Source organism: Pristiophorus japonicus, chromosome 8 (assembly GCF_044704955.1).
Source record: "Pristiophorus japonicus isolate sPriJap1 chromosome 8, sPriJap1.hap1, whole genome shotgun sequence".
In the NCBI taxonomy this organism is placed as follows: Eukaryota; Metazoa; Chordata; class Chondrichthyes; family Pristiophoridae; genus Pristiophorus; species Pristiophorus japonicus.
In genome coordinates, this window is record NC_091984.1 from 45714191 (window position 1) to 45730413 (window position 16223).

Consider the following 16223-nt stretch of genomic DNA (forward strand, 5'->3'; position numbering starts at 1 on the left):
TTATCCACATTATACTTGATCTGCCATGCATTTGCCCACTCACCTAACCTATCCAAGTCACTCTGCAGCCTCATAGCATCCTCCTCGTAGCTCACACTGCCACCCAACTTAGTGTCATCTGCAAATTTGGAGATACTACATTTAATCTCCTCGTCTAAATCATTAATGTACAAGGTAAACAGCTGGGGCCCCAGCACAGAACCTTGCGGTACCCCACTAGTCACTGCCTGCCATTCTGAAAACTATCCACTTACTCCTACTCTTTACTTCCTGTCTGCCAAACAGTTCTCAATCCACGTCAGCACACTACCCCCCCAATCCCATGTGCTTTAACTTTGCACATTCATCTCTTGTGTGGGACCTTGTCGAAAGCCTTCTGAAAGTCCAAATACACCACATCAACTGGTTCTCCCTTGTCCACTCTACTGGAAACATCCTCAAAAAATTCCAGAAGATTTGTCAAGCATGATTTCCCTTTCACAACTCCATGCTGACTTGGACCTATCATGTCACCTCTTTTCAAATGCGCTGCTATGACATCCTTAATAATTGATGCCATCATTTTACCCACTACCGATGTCAGGCTGACCGGTCTATAATTCCTCGTTTTCTCTCTCCTTTTTTAAAAGTGGAGTTATATTAGCTTTCCTCCACTCCATAGGAACTGATCCAGAGTCTATGGAATGTTGGAAAATAACTGTCAATGCACCCGCTATTTCCAAGGCCACCTCATTAAGTACTCTGGGATGCAGACCATCAGGCCCTGGGGATTTGTCGGCCTTCAATCCCATCAATTTCCCCAACACAATTTCCCGACTAATAAGGATTTCCCTCAGTTCCTCCTTCTTATTAGACTCTCTGACCCCTTTTATATCTGGAAGGTTGTTTGTGTCCTCGAACCAAAGTACTTGTTCAATTGGTCTGCCTTTTCTTTGTTCCCAGTTATGACTTCCCCTGATTCTGACTGCAGGGGACCTACGTTTGTCTTTACTAACCTTTTTCTCTTTACATATCTAGAAGCTTTTGCAGTCCATTTTAATGTTCCCTGCAAGCTTCTTCTCGTACTCTATTTTCCCTGCCCTAATCAAACCCTTCGTCCTCCTCTGCTGGATTCTAAATTTCTCCCAGTCCCTGGGTTCGCTGCTATTTCTGGCCAATTTGTATGCCACTTCCCTGGCTTTAATACTATCCCTGATTTCCCTTGATAGCACCGGTTGAGCCACCTTCCCTTTTTTATTTTTACGCCTGACAGGGATGTACAATTGTTGTAGTTCATCCATGCGGTCTCTAACTGTCTGCCATTGCCCATCCACTGTCAACTCCTTAAGCATTATTCGCCAATCAATCCTAGCCAATTCATGCCTCATACCTTCAAAGTTAACCTTCTTTAAGTTCTGGACCATGGTCTCTGAATTAACTGTTTCATTCTCCATCCTAATGTAGAATTCCACCATATTATGGTCACTCTTCCCAAGGGGCCTCTCACAACGAGATTGCTAATTAATCCTCTCTCATTACACAACACCCAGTCTAAGATGGCCTCCCCCCTATTTGGTTCCTTGACATATTGGTCTAGAAAACCATCCCTTATGCACTCCAGGAAATCCTCCTCCACCGTATTGTTTCCAGTTAGGTTAGCCCAATCTATATGCATATTAAAGCCATGATAACTGCTGCACCTTTATTGCATGCACCCCTAATTTCCTGTTTGATGCCCTCCCCAACATCACTACTACTGTTTGGAGGTCTGTACACAACTCCACTAGCGTTTTCTGCCCCTTGGTATTCCGTAGCTCCACCCATACCGACTCCACACCATCCAGGCTAATGTCCTTCCTAACTATTGCATTAATTTCCTCTTTAACCACCAGCGCCACCCCGTCTCCTTTTCCTTTCTGTCTATCCTTCTTAAATGTTGAATACCCTTGGATGTTGAGTTCCCAGTCTTGGTCACCCTGGAGCCATGTCTCCGTGATGCCAACCACATCGTATCCGTTAACTGCTATCTGCACAGTTAATTCGTATACCTTATTCCGAATACTCCTCGCATTTGTTCCGATGCCTGCCAATGCTGTAAGAGGGTGGGCAGGAGAGGACCAAGTCATCGTGTCCTTATTTTTGAGTGAAGTATCTGACATTTATGAACCACATGGACAAATCTACAGCCCCCCCCCCACCACCACCACCACACACAGCAGACCATTCAACAGTGGAGACAGCCGAAGTGACCCTGGCCCGAGGAAAGGAAATATCACTATTGCTGTCACTCTTGATTTCTGCCCCATGACACCTGCTGGAAGTGGCTATTGTATGAGGGCTGGATTATGTTCAGATTGATGGCTGCATCGTTGAACAGCCCACTATCATTTGTGCAGGATTCGCTTACAAAGAATGGCCACTTGGGTGAATTGAGAGGGAACTATGGTAGCACTAAGCAGTTGTGAAACCACTGTAGGGTGGTATTATGGGAAAAGGACAACTTGGATAACGTAGGCAGACATTAACTATGTTTTACACAAGCACAACACTGCGGATGCTGGAAATCTGAAATAAAAACAGAAAATACTAGAAATACTCAGCAGATCAGGCAGCATCCGTGGAGCGAGCAACAGAATTAACGTTTCAGGTCGATTACCTTTTATCAGAACTTCTGCTGTTTAGCATGCATCTAGTCCTGTGTTGCAGCTGCCCTAGGTTGGTATCTCATTTTTAGATTCGCCTGGTGCTGCTTCTGGCGTGCTCTTCTACACTCTTCATTGAGGAAGGGTTGGTCCTCTGGCTTGCTGGTACTGGTAGAGTGAGGGATATGCTGGGCCATGAGGTTACAGATTGTGGTGCTAGATTTGTTCTGAATCTATCCCATTTAGCACAATGATACTGCCACACAACACAGTGGGGGGTGTCCTCAGTGTGAAGATGGAACTTCGTCTCCACAAGGACTGTGCAGTGGTCACTCCTTCCAATACTATCATAGACAGATGCATCTGCGACAGATGGATTGGTGAGAACGAGATCAAGTAGGTTTTTCCCTCATGTTGGTTCTCTCATTTCCTGACGTAGGCCCAGTCTGGCAATTATGTCCTTCAGGGCTCGGTCAATAGTGGTGCTACCGAGCCACTCTTGGTGATGGACATTGAAGTCCCCCACCCAAAGTACATTCTGTTCCCATTACTATCCTCAGTGCTTCTTCAAAGTGGTGTTCAATATGGAGGAGTACTGATTCATCAGCTGAGGGAGCGCGGTAGGTGGTAATCAGTAGGAGGTTTCCTTGCCCATGCTTGACCTGAAGCCATGAGACTTCATGAGGTCCAGAGTCAATGTTGAGGACTCTTAGGGCCACTCCCTCCTGATTGTATGCCACTGTGCTGCCACCTCTGGTGAGTCTGTCCTGCCTGTTGGACAGGACTTACCCAGGGATGGTGATGGACGAGTTTGGGACATTGGCTGAAAGGTACGATTATGCGAGTATGACTATGTCAGGCTGTTGCTTGACTAGTTTGTGGGACAGCTCTCCCAATTTTTGCACAAGTACCCAGATGTTGGTGAGGAGGACTTTGCTGGATCTGACTGGGCTACATGTGCCCTTGTCGTGTCCGAAGCTGGTGCTGGGTGGTCAGTCTGTTTTTTTATTATTATTTCTTGTAGCGGTTTGTTACAACGAAGTGATATATTTTGATAGGACAAACGAGGAGAGGCAATATAAACTAAATGGTACAATTCGAAAGGGGGTGCAGGAACAGAGAGACCTGGGGCTTTATGTGCACAAATCGTTGAAGGTGACAGGACAGTTTGAGAAAGCGATTTTAAAAAAGCTTATGGGATTCTGGGCTTTAAAAATAGAGGTATAGAGTACAAAAACAAGGAAATTATGATAAACCTGTATGAAACACTAGTTTGGCCACAACTGGAGTATTGTTCAATTCTGGACATCACTTTGGGAAGGATATGATGGCTTTAGAAAGGGTGCAGAAAAGATTTACAAGAATGGTTCCAGGGATCAGGGACATCAGTTACGTGGAGAGGCTGAGGTTGTTCTCCTTCGAGCAGAGAAGATTGAGAGGAGATTTGATAGAGGTGTTCAACATCATGAGGCGTCTAAACAGAATAGATAGAGAGAAACTGTTCCCATTGGTGGAAGCGTTGAGAACCAGAGGGCACAGACTTAAGGTGATTGGCAGAAGATCCAAAGATGACATGAGGAAAAACTTTTTTTACGCAGTGAGTGGTTAGGATCTGGAATGCACTGCCTGCAAGGGTGGTGGAGGCAGATTCAGTTGTGGCTTTAAAAAGGGAATTAGATAAATATCTGAAGGAAAAAAAATTTCAGGGCTACAGAGAAAGGGCAGGGGAGTGGGACTAGCTGAAGTGCTCTTGCAGAGAGCAGGCACGGGCTTGACGGGCCAAATGGCCTCCTCCTGTGCTGTAACCATTCTATGATTCTACAACTTAGTGGCCAGTGAAGAGTCAACCACATTGTTGTGGGTCTGGAGTCACACATTGGCCAGTCTAGGTAAGGACTGTAGATTTCCTTCCCTAAAGGACATTAATGAACCAGATGGGTTTTTATAACAATCCGGAGGTTTCATGGTCACCATTACTGATACTAGCCATTTATTCCAGATTTATTTAATTAACTGAATTTAATTCCCCAGTTGCCATGGTGGGATTTGAAATCTTGCCATAGATTATTAGTCCGGGCCTCAGGATTACTAGTCCAGTAACATAACCACTATGCAACTGTTCCCGCTGTTTCATTTAGGACCATAGTGTGCATTTAACCAGTGAGCCATCAAGGGAATTCTGTTTAATCCTCTTCTGAACATTTTTGAGCATTAAAGAAATAGATTACCATATTATAAATAATATTCAAATGTATTACTTGGGTCATCTGAATAGCTGAAATAATCGCTGCCTCATCAGTACTATTGTCTATATAAACCATCTTAGCTCCTTCATTAGATTCCAGCTTGCAGCTCACTCCCATGTATTCATGGTTTTAATTCCCCTAAAAGAGTTTCATGGTTTTAATTGTAACTTGTCTGTGCTGCTTGATTTGATTAGTCTTTTAATCATCCCCAGACATGCATTCTATAAATAAACCATTTGAATCCTTCCATTAGGCTAGTCTGTTACTCAATCCCAGATTGTCATTATTTATTCTGTCTTCTTTCTCGTTCTATAGTCTGCAGCACTGACATGAAAAGTACTTATTTTACAGCCTCGTTCTTAGCAACTAGGAGCTGGCAGGGACTGGAGCAGAAACGTGGGGAGACACCTGTGTCAAAAGCAGTGGAAGGGCGGAAGGGGATTGCGATTGCCTATGAAGAAGAGGGCACTAGTTGAAGAAACTGGAGCACTGGAAGTTGTCAATTGTTGAGCAAATGAGCAAACAGATGGACAACGAGAAATATTTATTAAAGATGGTCACATTTAAAAAGAAAATCTGTCTCTAACATTCCATTAAATGTCTTTATCACTTGCCTGATATTTTAGGCTGCGGATTTGAATTGTTTTGATGAGCATGTGACCGGGCAGTAAAATACCGTGTGATTGAGCCAGCTCAAGAACCATGAGAAAACTCAACATTCTCTGAATCCTGAGGGGGCGCTGCTGCCTTGCCAGAAATTGTAAATGTTTTGTTATTCTTCATAGTAATTACCCAACCAAAAGGTTCAAAGATGAGGGAATTCATCGATGTCCCACTTAACATGGACAGAACTGTGCAACTGTTGTATGATGCTCTGCCATTCATCAAAAGGGAAGCAGCTTTCTGGAAAGTTTGGAAGAGGGTACAATTGTGTGGATACTGACCATGCCATGCTGGGTCTCTTGATGGAAAGGCGAGCTTTGATTTCTAATAACTCCATAGCTACTTTCTAACCTGCATCATTGTCACATATTTAGAAGCAACCTGGACTTGTGTGGTGCCCTTAACACAGAAAAGTGTCCAAAGTGCTTTAAAGGAGAAAAGAAGCAGATGTTGAAGCTTTGTGGAAGGATTCAAGGTTTTGTAAAAGAGTTTTCACTGGTGGGGTGAGTTTTAAAAGCCGTTTAAAGGAAGGGAGGCCGAAGTTGTGAAGTGTAGACCCAAGCTGTCTGGGCTCTGCCAACTGAAGATTGAACAGACGGAGGGTGGTTGCACAGGAGGCTGGAGACAGAGCGACATAGATCTGGAGAAGGTGAGGGGCGAGGCTATGGAGAGATTTATAGACCAGGATTTAAAATTCAATCCATTGGAACAAGGGGAGCCAATGCATGTCAGCAAGGGTAGGGTAGGATGTAGCTGGTTGGATGATTTAAAGTTTTATAGATGTAGGGTTTGTGAGACTTGCAATGAGGGCATTGTGAAATTGAGTCTAAAGGCAATGAACAACAACAGCAACTTTTATTTATATAGCGCCTTTAACGTAGTAACATGTCCCAAGGCACTTCACAGCAGTGTCATAAAACAAAACAGATACATTTGATACCGAGCTACATAAGAAATTGCGGCAGAAAGAGGTAGGTTTTAAGGAGCGTTTTAAAGGAGGAAAGAGAGGTGGAGAGGTTTAGGGAGGGAGTTCCAGAGCTTGGGGCCCAAGCAGCTGAAGGCATGGCCACCGATGGTTGAGCAGTTTTAATCAGGGATGCTCAAGAGGGCAGAATTTGAGGAATGCAGACATCTTGTGGGGTTGTGAGGCTGAAAGAGATTACAGAGATAGGGAGGGATGGATAAGTGTTTTGGTGACAGTGGACGTAAGTTGGAGAGGTGGAGACAAGTAATGGTGTTGAGATGAAAGTAAGTGGTCAAGTGATTCAGCCTGTGAGTAGTGAAGGAGGGGGATTGAGTTGATTGAAAAAGTGTCCAGGTTTGGCAGGGGCTGAAAATGATCTCTTTGATCTTCCCAGTGTGCAATTGTAGGATGTTCTGGCTCATCCTTGATTTAATGACAGCCTGGAGACAGTTGTGTAATTGAGGAAAGTGGTAAAGAGGTAGGTCTGGATCTTGTCCATACACGTTGAAGCTGACCGCATGTGTATGGATTTAACAGGTTTTCCGTCGGAAAAAACGTTTTTTATGTACTTCTATCCCATCTTGACTACAGTCCATTTTTTAACTCTTGTGATAACTGACGTTTGTTTGACCCAGGGACACATTATAGATATTATCGAATGGTAATAATGTTCCAGTTTGAAGACTAAATGCTGGGATGCCTTACTACAACTTTCACTTGTAACATTTTATTAGTGTCTGAAATTATACTGAATCAATAAACAACGTCTGCTATTCGGCTGTAATTTATTTCTAGACTTTGCGAATGTTTTTTATACTGCAGTACTTGTCTACCCACGGCATCTGACTTTTGCTGCCACTGTTTTAAGCTTGTGAAATGGGAGGAAACATTTAAGCAGCCTAGTTGATCTCCCATTATGTTTCTTGTGAATTTCCTGAGTACATCTGCCTGTTACCCCCTCAGGACTGCAAATTAGTCTGGATTTTATGCCAGCTTTAATTCTGAAGAAAATTAATATTGGATTGCATGGGGATGCGGGTGTGGGGCAAATTATAGTTTAGGGTTTTCATTGTATCATAAGATCATAAGAAAGAAATAGGAGCAGGAATAGGCCATTAGGCCCCTCGAGCCTGCTCCGCCATTCAATAAGATCATGCTGATCTGATCTTGGCCTCAACTCCACTTCCCTGTCCGTTCCCATAACCCTTGACTCCCTTATCATTCAAAAATCTGTCTATCTCCACCTTAAATATATTCAATGACCCAGTCTCCACCTCACTCTGGGGTAGAGAATTCCAAAGATTTATGACTCTCTGCGAGAAGAAATTCTTCCTCATTTTGTTTTAAATGGGCGACCCCTTATTCTGAAACGATGCCCCCTAGTTCTAGATTCCCCCACGAGAGGAAGCATCCACTCTGCATCTATCCTGATAAGCCCCCTCACAATCTTATACGTTTCAACACACATCTGATAGATTAATAGTTACATTCATACAAACATCCCTTTTGTGAGGAGTCAGGTATTGCTCTGAATATGGTAGAATTGTCTATAGCCATTTGGAATCGAAGAGTATTTGTTGGTACCCAATTTAGGGATTTAGACGGGGAAACAAACTAACAAAAAATCGTAGGCCAAAGAGTATTAACTCATATGCCTTTTAGGGGTATTCTACCTAGCATGCAGGATAAGACACACCAAAGACTTAAACACAGATTTAAGAAATGTGATCCAAAATGAATTAGTAAGAAAATACAAGGAGAAATAAGTTTTTTTAAAAACTTACAAATTATGTCGGGAAAAATGTGAAGGAACCCACTAGAAAGAATATAAGAACCTTCACGCAGTCAGCTGAGCAAAGAGTAATTAGACATGAGCATAAGTCGTGAGGAGGACACAAAGAGCCTGCAAAGGGATATAGACAGGTTAAGTAAGTGGGCAATTTGGCATCATTTGGAGTATAATGTGGGGAAATGTGATTGTTATTTACTTTGGTAGGAAGAATAGAAAAACAAAATACTTTTTAAATGGTCAGAAACTATTAAATGTTGCTGTTCAGAGAGATTTAGGTATCCTTGTACAGGAAACTCAAAGTTAGCATGTAGGTACAGCAAGCAGTTAGGAAGGCAAATGGCAGGTTGGCCTTTATTGCAAGGGGGTTGGAGTACAAGAGTAAGGGGAGCCGAAGTTCAGCCTCCCTCTTATCGCCGGAAAGTGGTGGTCACGTGGCGGAGTCGAATGGCTGCTGCTCGTGAAATTCTCCTAGGTGCTTTTACCGGTGATCCCCACTTCTGCCCGCTGCTGCCGACCCCTCAAGCGCATCATAAAAGCGCGCACCGCCCATCTCTCACACCTCAATCCAAATTCAGCTACAAAAATCATGGGGCCCCCGACAGTTATTTCTATCAGTGCACTGTGTTCGCTGTGTGTGCGACATGGCTGTGCAGTGGCCATTCAAGGGGAGGGCCCACGGCCGTGAGCGGCATGTTTTTTTGTACAACAATTATGCCCCCGTGGTCAGCCGGGCCGCCAACAGACAGCTTGGCAATCCCTCTTGGATGCCAGGCCGCTGGCCCAGCCGAAACCCTCCCTGGTGCCCCAGTGGCCCTAATAAAAGAATCACAGAGTTTGCAGCAGCTCCCCCTTTTAAGTGAAGAGAAGAGACGTGACGCACAAACGTCATGACGTCATTAACGCTAAGCTGATGACTGACAACAGCAGAGACTCCGTCTCGCCTCCACTTCCGCCACTGTAGTGTGCTCACCGCCGCACTACCGCCCCCATTATGACCAACTACTGGCAATCTCGAAAAAAAATGACAGCTGAATTTCGCACAAGAGGCCACCTCATCCAACGTGATGGAGGAAACACACCAAAAGCGGTCGGTGCGACCCGTTTCGGGCAGACCTGAATTTCTACCCCAGGAAGTCTTGCTACAATTGTACAGGGCCTTGGTGAGATCACACCTGGTGTACTGTGTATAGTTTTTGTCTAGTAATCTGAGAAAGGACATACATGCCTTAGAGGTGGTACAACAACGGTTCAATAGATTGATTTCTGTGATGAGAGGGTTGCCCTTTGAGGAGAGAATGAGTAGATTGGGCCTATACTCTGGAGTTTAGACGAATGAGGGGTGATCTAATTGAAACATAAGACTCTGAGGAGGATTGGCAGGGTAGATGCTGAGAGGTTGGAGAGTCAGATTTTCCAGCAACATAGGGCCGGTGGGTGCTAGAAATACAATGGCCTCATGTTAATTAGATTCTGCCAATTCTAGCAAGGGTCAGCATTGGAAGTCGTCAGCATGTGCGATCCTGGCAAACTGTTAGGATCAGGACCAAAGATGAAAGTGTTCTCTCTTTTGCTTGTTTGGGTCCTAGCAATACACAGCAATCTCCAGCCAAGTTTCTGGGTGCATCCCCAAACTGCCCAACATTTGATTCTAATTGGCATTAAGTTAGCAATCTCAATCAGATTGCTGACATGGCAAGTGGGACTATTAGATTGGTGCAGTACAGGTGGTTTTCTGAGAATAGGTAAACGTTGGTACCGAGTAGAAGGAGCTCAAAATCTACAGGAATAAGAGAAACACTTTAAATCTTTTCTAAACTTTGTTGCTGCAAACTTTTAATTGGATAAATCATTGATCATTCTTGTGAAAAAAGTGAGGTGACTGACAATGTTTTTAAAAAAACACGAAACAAAATAATTGTAGAGTTGCTGTTGTTATCACCTAACTGATGGCGTCTGCGAATGTGCATCCTCATCTGTCATTTATCGAAACATTTCCAATTTGTTTCTCTATACCACCAAAGTGAAGATAATAAGCTTCCCTCAAACTGGAGCCATTACTTGTCAAATTTAATTTATCATCTTGTCTACCTGTCATGTGCTAACATCGGCAGTGATAGTGCTGTTATTATTGACCCAGGAGGGTGACTTTCCAGTTATTTTGTTCTGGGAACAAAGTTGATTTTCACACACAGGGTGCCTTCTGCCTTGTCTTGAAGAAGGAAGAAAATGAGCTTGAATATAAATCAGACATGCAGCATAAAAGTACGTAAGAACATAAGAAAAAGGAGCAGGAGAAGGCCATTCAGCCCTTTGGGAACTGCTCTGCCATTCAATAAGATCATGGCTGATCTTTGACCTCAACTCCACCTTCCTGCATGATCCCCATATCCCTTGGTTACATTAGTATTCAAAAATCTATTGATCTCTGTGTCTTGAAGATACTCACCGACTGAACATCCACAACCCAGTGGGGTAGAGAATTTCAAAGATTCACAACCCTTTGAATGAAGAAATTTCTTCCCATCTCAGTCCTGAATAGCCGACCCCTTATTCTGAGACTGTGACCGTTAGTTCTACAGTCCCCAGCCAGGGGAATCATCCACCCAGCATCTACACTGTCAAGCCCCTTAAGAATTTTATACGTTTCAATGAAAATATACTCTGCTTTTCTATTTTTCCTACCAAAGTGGATAACTACACAGTTCTTCACATTATATTCTATCTGCCAAGTTCTTGCCCACTCACTTAACCTGTTTATATCCCTTTGCAGCCTCTGCATCCTCTTCACACCGTACTTTCCTACCGAGCTTTGCATCGTCAACAAACTTGGATAAATTACACTCGGTTCCCTCATCTAAGTCATTGATATAGATTGTAAATAGCTGAGACAAAGTAGCGGCCACGGTATTCCGCCGTATGGCCACCGCAAACGGACAGAAACGGGTCTTTCTGAGACTCCGAATTTCGGTTCCTATATTTTTTGTCCAGATATTTAAAGTTTTTTTGCCTTGTTCGGTTCTGCAACACAATACAATTAAAGGCATACTTCCAAGCTCCGTCAGCGATATTCTGGACAGCAGAAGTATGTATGATCCCTGCAGGATAGAGTCGAGGATGCTTATGTCAAAGGCAGCGTCTCGATTAAGGAGATCTTCGAAGTGCTCCTTCCAGCAGGCCTTGACTGCCTCGGTGTCCTTAATGAGTGTCTTCCCGTTCTTGATCAGCAGTGAGGAGGGGCCTTGGGTGCTTGGGCCATAGGTGGAATTAACTGTGGTGAAGAATCCTCGCATGTCATGGCCGTTGGCCAGCTGCTGGATCTCTTGTGCTTTCTCCACCCACCATCTATTCCTTAGGTCACGGATTTTTTGCTGGACCTCGGCCTTGAGCCGTCTGTAGAGCTGCTTTGCTGACCCGAATTGGGTTGCTGCTTTAAGTTCAGAAATGCCCTGCGCTTGTGGTTTATTAGCTTCTGGATCTCCTGGTCATTCTCATCAAACCATTTTTGGTGTTTCCTGGTTGAATGACTGAGCGTCTCTTCACAGGCGCTGGTTATGGTGGCCAGGAGAGCAGACCAGGCGCTGTGGGCACTCTGCATCTCGGGGTCATTGAGGGTTACCAGGTTGGCAGTGAGGTGCTGGCTGTATAGGGCTCTCTTAACTGGGTCTTTGAGTGACCTGATGTTGATTTTTCTACAGCATTGTTTCTGTTGCCGTTGCCACTTTGGGGCTATTTTAATGTTGATGATGGAACGGATTAGGAGATGGTCCATCCAGCAGTCATTGACTCCTGTCATGGCACAGGTGATACGCACGTCCTTGCGGTTCCTCACTCGGACGATGACATAGTCAAGCAGGTGCCAGTGTTTGGAGCGAGGGTATTGCCACGATGCCTTGTACTTGTCCCTCTGGCGGAACAAGGTGTTGGTGATGACAAGGACATGTTCTAAGCATTTTGTCAGGAGCTGGAGTTGGTTTTCCCTACCCCTCTCTGCTGATCATGCCTCCCCAGAGGTCTGTATCCTTACCAACTCTGGAGTTGAAGTTGCCGAGGAGGATCAGTTTGACATGAGTATCCTCCATCTCTCAGCATGCTATCCACCACCATCTCAGCAAAACCCCAGCCCTACACGAGATAGAAAAGACCATCCATCAGCTCAAGAACAACAAGGCATCAGGAGCAGATGGAATCTCCACTGAGTCACTAAAGTATAGCTGAGAGGCACTATTGGCACGAATGCATGACCTCATCTCTCTTATCTGGAAGGAGGAGAGCATGCCGGGATCTCAGAGATGCCTTAATCATCTAGGGGGTACTGAAGTTGCATGTGGGTGACTTTAATATGCACATAGATTGGGCTAACCAAACTGGAAGCAATACGGTGGAGGAGGATTTCCTGGAGTGCATAAGGGATGGTTTTCTAGACCAATATGTCAAGGAACCAACTAGGGGGGAGGTCATCTTAGACTGGGTGTTGTGTAATGAGAGAGGATTAATTAGCAATCTCGTTGTGCGAGGCCCCTTGGGGAAGAGTGACCATAATATGGTGGAATTCTGCATTAGGATGGAGAATGAAACAGTTAATTCAGAGACCATGGTCCAGAACTTAAAGAAGGCTAACTTTGAAGGTATGAGGCGTGAATTGGCTAGGATAGATTGGCGAATGATACTTAAGGGGTTGATTGTGGATGGGCAATGGCAGACATTTAGAGACCGCATGGATGAACTACAACAATTGTACATCCCTGTCTGGCGTAAAAATAAAAAAGGGAAGGTGGCTCAACCATGGCTATCAAGGGAAATCAGGGATAGTATGAAAGCCAAGGAAGTGGCATACAAATTGGCCAGAAATAGCAGCGAACCCGGGGACTGGGAGAAATTTAGAACTCAGCAGAGGAGAACAAAGGGTTTGATTAGGGCAGGGAAAATGGAGTACGAGAAGAAGCTTGCAGGGAACATTAAGGCGGATTGCAAAAGTTTCTATAGATATGTAAAGAGAAAAAGGTTAGTAAAGACAAATGTAGGTCCCCTGCAGTCAGAATCAGGGGAAGTCAAAACGGGGAACAAAGAAATGGCGGACCAATTGAACAAGTACTTTGGTTCGGTATTCACTAAGGAGGACACAAACAACCTTCCGGATATAAAAGGGGTCAGAGGGTCTAGTAAGGAGGAGGAACTGAGGGAAATCTTTATTAGTCGGGAAATTGTGTTGGGGAAATTGATGGGATTGAAGGCCGATAAATCCCCAGGGCCTGATGGACTGCATCCCAGAGTACTTAAGGAGGTGGCCTTGGAAATAGCGGATGCATTGACAGTCATTTTCCAACATTCCATTGACTCTGGATCAGTTCCTATCGAGTGAAGGGTAGCCAATGTAACCCCACTTTTTAAAAAAGGAGGGAGAGAGAAAACAGGGAATTATAGACCAGTCAGCCTGACATCGGTAGTGGGTAAAATGATGGAATCAATTGTTAAGGATGTCATAGCAGTGCATTTGGAAAGAGGTGACATGATAGGTCCAAGTCAGCATGGATTTGTGAAAGGGAAATCATGCTTGACAAATCTTCTGGAATTTTTTGAGGATGTTTCCAGTAGAGTGGACAAGGGAGAACCAGTTGATGTGGTGTATTTGGACTTTCAGAAGGCTTTCGACAAGGTCCCACACAAGAGATTAATGTGCAAAGTTAAAGCACATGGGATTGGGGGTAGTGTGCTGACATAGATTGAGAACTGGTTGTCAGACAGGAAGCAAAGAGTAGGAGTAAATGGAGACTTTTCAGAATGGCAGACAGTGACTAGTGGGGTACCGCAAGGTTCTGTGCTGGGGCCCCAGCTGTTTACACTGTACATTAATGATTTAGATGAGGGGATTAAATGTAGTATCTCCAAATTTGCGGATGACACTAAGTTGGGTGGCAGTGTGAGCTGCGAGGAGGATGCTATGAGGCTGCAGAGCGACTTGGATAGGTTAGGTGAGTGGGCAAATGCATGGCAGATGAAGTATAATGTGGATAAATGTGAGGTTATCCACTTTGGTGGTAAAAACAGAGAGATAGACTATTATCTGAATGGTGACAGATTAGGAAAAGGGGAGGTGCAACGAGACCTGGGTGTCATGGTACATCAGTCATTGAAGGTTGGCATGCAGGTACAGAAGGCGGTTAAGAAAGCAAATTGGCCTTCATAGCGAGGGGATTTAAGTACAGGGGCAGGGAGGTGTTGCTACAGTTGTACAGGGCCTTGGTGAGGCCACACCTGGAGTATTGTGTACAGTTTTGGTCTCCTAACTTGAGGAAGGACATTCTTGCTATTGAGGGAGTGCAGCGAAGGTTTACCAGACTGATTCCTGGGATGGCGGGACTGACCTATCAAGAAAGACTGGATCAACTGGGCTTGTATTCACTGGAGTTCAGAAGAATGAGAGGGGACCTCATAGAAACATTTAAAATTCTGATGGGTTTAGACAGGTTAGATGCAGGAAGAATGTTCCCAATGTTGGGGAAGTCCAGAACCAGGTGACACAGTCTAAGGATAAGGGGTAAGCCATTTAGGACCAAGATGAGGAGAAACTTCTTCACCCAGAGAGTGGTGAACCTGTGGAATTTTCTACCACAGAAAGTTGTTGAAGCCAATTCACTAAATATATTCAAAAAGGAATTAGATGAAGTCCTTACTACTAGGGGGATCAAGGGGTATGGCGAGAAAGCAGGAATGGGGTACTGAAACTGCATGTTCAGCCATGAACTCATTGAATGGCGGTGCAGGCTAGAAGGGCCGAATGGCCTACTCCTGCACCTATTTTCTATGTTTCTATGTTTCTATGTTTCTATGTTTCAGCCATGAACTCATTGAATGGCAGTGCAGGCTAGAAGGGCCGAATGGCCTACTCCTGCACCTATTTTCTATCTTCCATGACCATCTTTAAAAAAGGGGACAAGTCCGATTGCGGCAACTACAGAGGAATCTCCCTGCTGTCAGTCACTGGGAAAGTCATCGCTGGAATCCTCCTCAACCGCCTTCTCCCTGTGGCTGAAGAACTCCTCCCAGAGTCACAATGTGGATTCCGTCCACTAAGGGGTACAATGGACATGATCTTTACGACGCGACAACTGCAAGAGAAATGCAGGGAATAGCACCAACCCTTGTACATGGAGGGACTATGGAGCATCCTCCTCCGTTTCGGCTGCCCCCAAAAGTTTATCACCATCCTCCGCCTGCACCACGACAACATGCAAGCCGTGATCCGGAGCAATGGATCCACCACAGACCAAATCTACGTTCAGACCGGGATCAAGCAGGGCTGTGTCATCGTGCCAATGCTCTTCTCGATCTTCCTTGCTGCAATGCTCCATCTCACTCTCAACAAGCTCCCTGTTGGAGTGGAACTAAACTTAGAACCAATGGGAACCTGTTCAACCTTTGTCGCCTCCAGGCTAGATCCAAGGTTGTCCCATCCTCTGTCATCAAACTACAGTACGTGGATGACGCGTGCATCTGCACACGTTCAGAGGCCGAGCCTTCGTCAGCATCTGCACTGAGGCGTACAAAAGCATGGGCCTTACACTAAATATCCGTAAGACAAAGGTCCTCCACCATCCTGATCCCGCCACACAGCACTGCCCCTCGGTCATCAAAAATCCACAGCACGGCCTTGGACAATGTGGACCATGTTCCATACCTTGGGAGCCTATTATCAGCAAGGGCAGACATCGACAATGAGGTCCAACACTTCCTCCAGTGCGCCAGTGCAGCCTTTGGTCACCTGAGGAAGAGTGTTTGAAGATCGGGACCTCAAATCTGGCACCAAACTTATGGTCTACAGGGCAGTAGTGATACCCGCCCTCCTATATGGCTCAGAGATGTGGACCATATACAGTAGACACCTCAAAACGCTAGAGAAGTACCACCAGCACTGCCTCCGCATGATCCTACAAATCCAC

General features: G+C 44.9%; 1 protein-coding gene across 1 annotated transcript in view; it reads left to right on the plus strand.

The window, feature by feature from the left end:
• dph2 (diphthamide biosynthesis 2) overlaps positions 1-7282 on the plus strand; it is a 33058-nt gene extending 25776 nt beyond the window's left edge. Inside the window, exon 7 of the mRNA XM_070886060.1 lies at positions 5219-7282. Within this exon, the coding sequence (XP_070742161.1) occupies positions 5219-5343 (125 nt within the window). The 3' untranslated portion in view covers positions 5344-7282. The remainder of the gene's footprint in view (positions 1-5218) is intronic.
• Positions 7283-16223: the final 8941 nt, after the last annotated feature.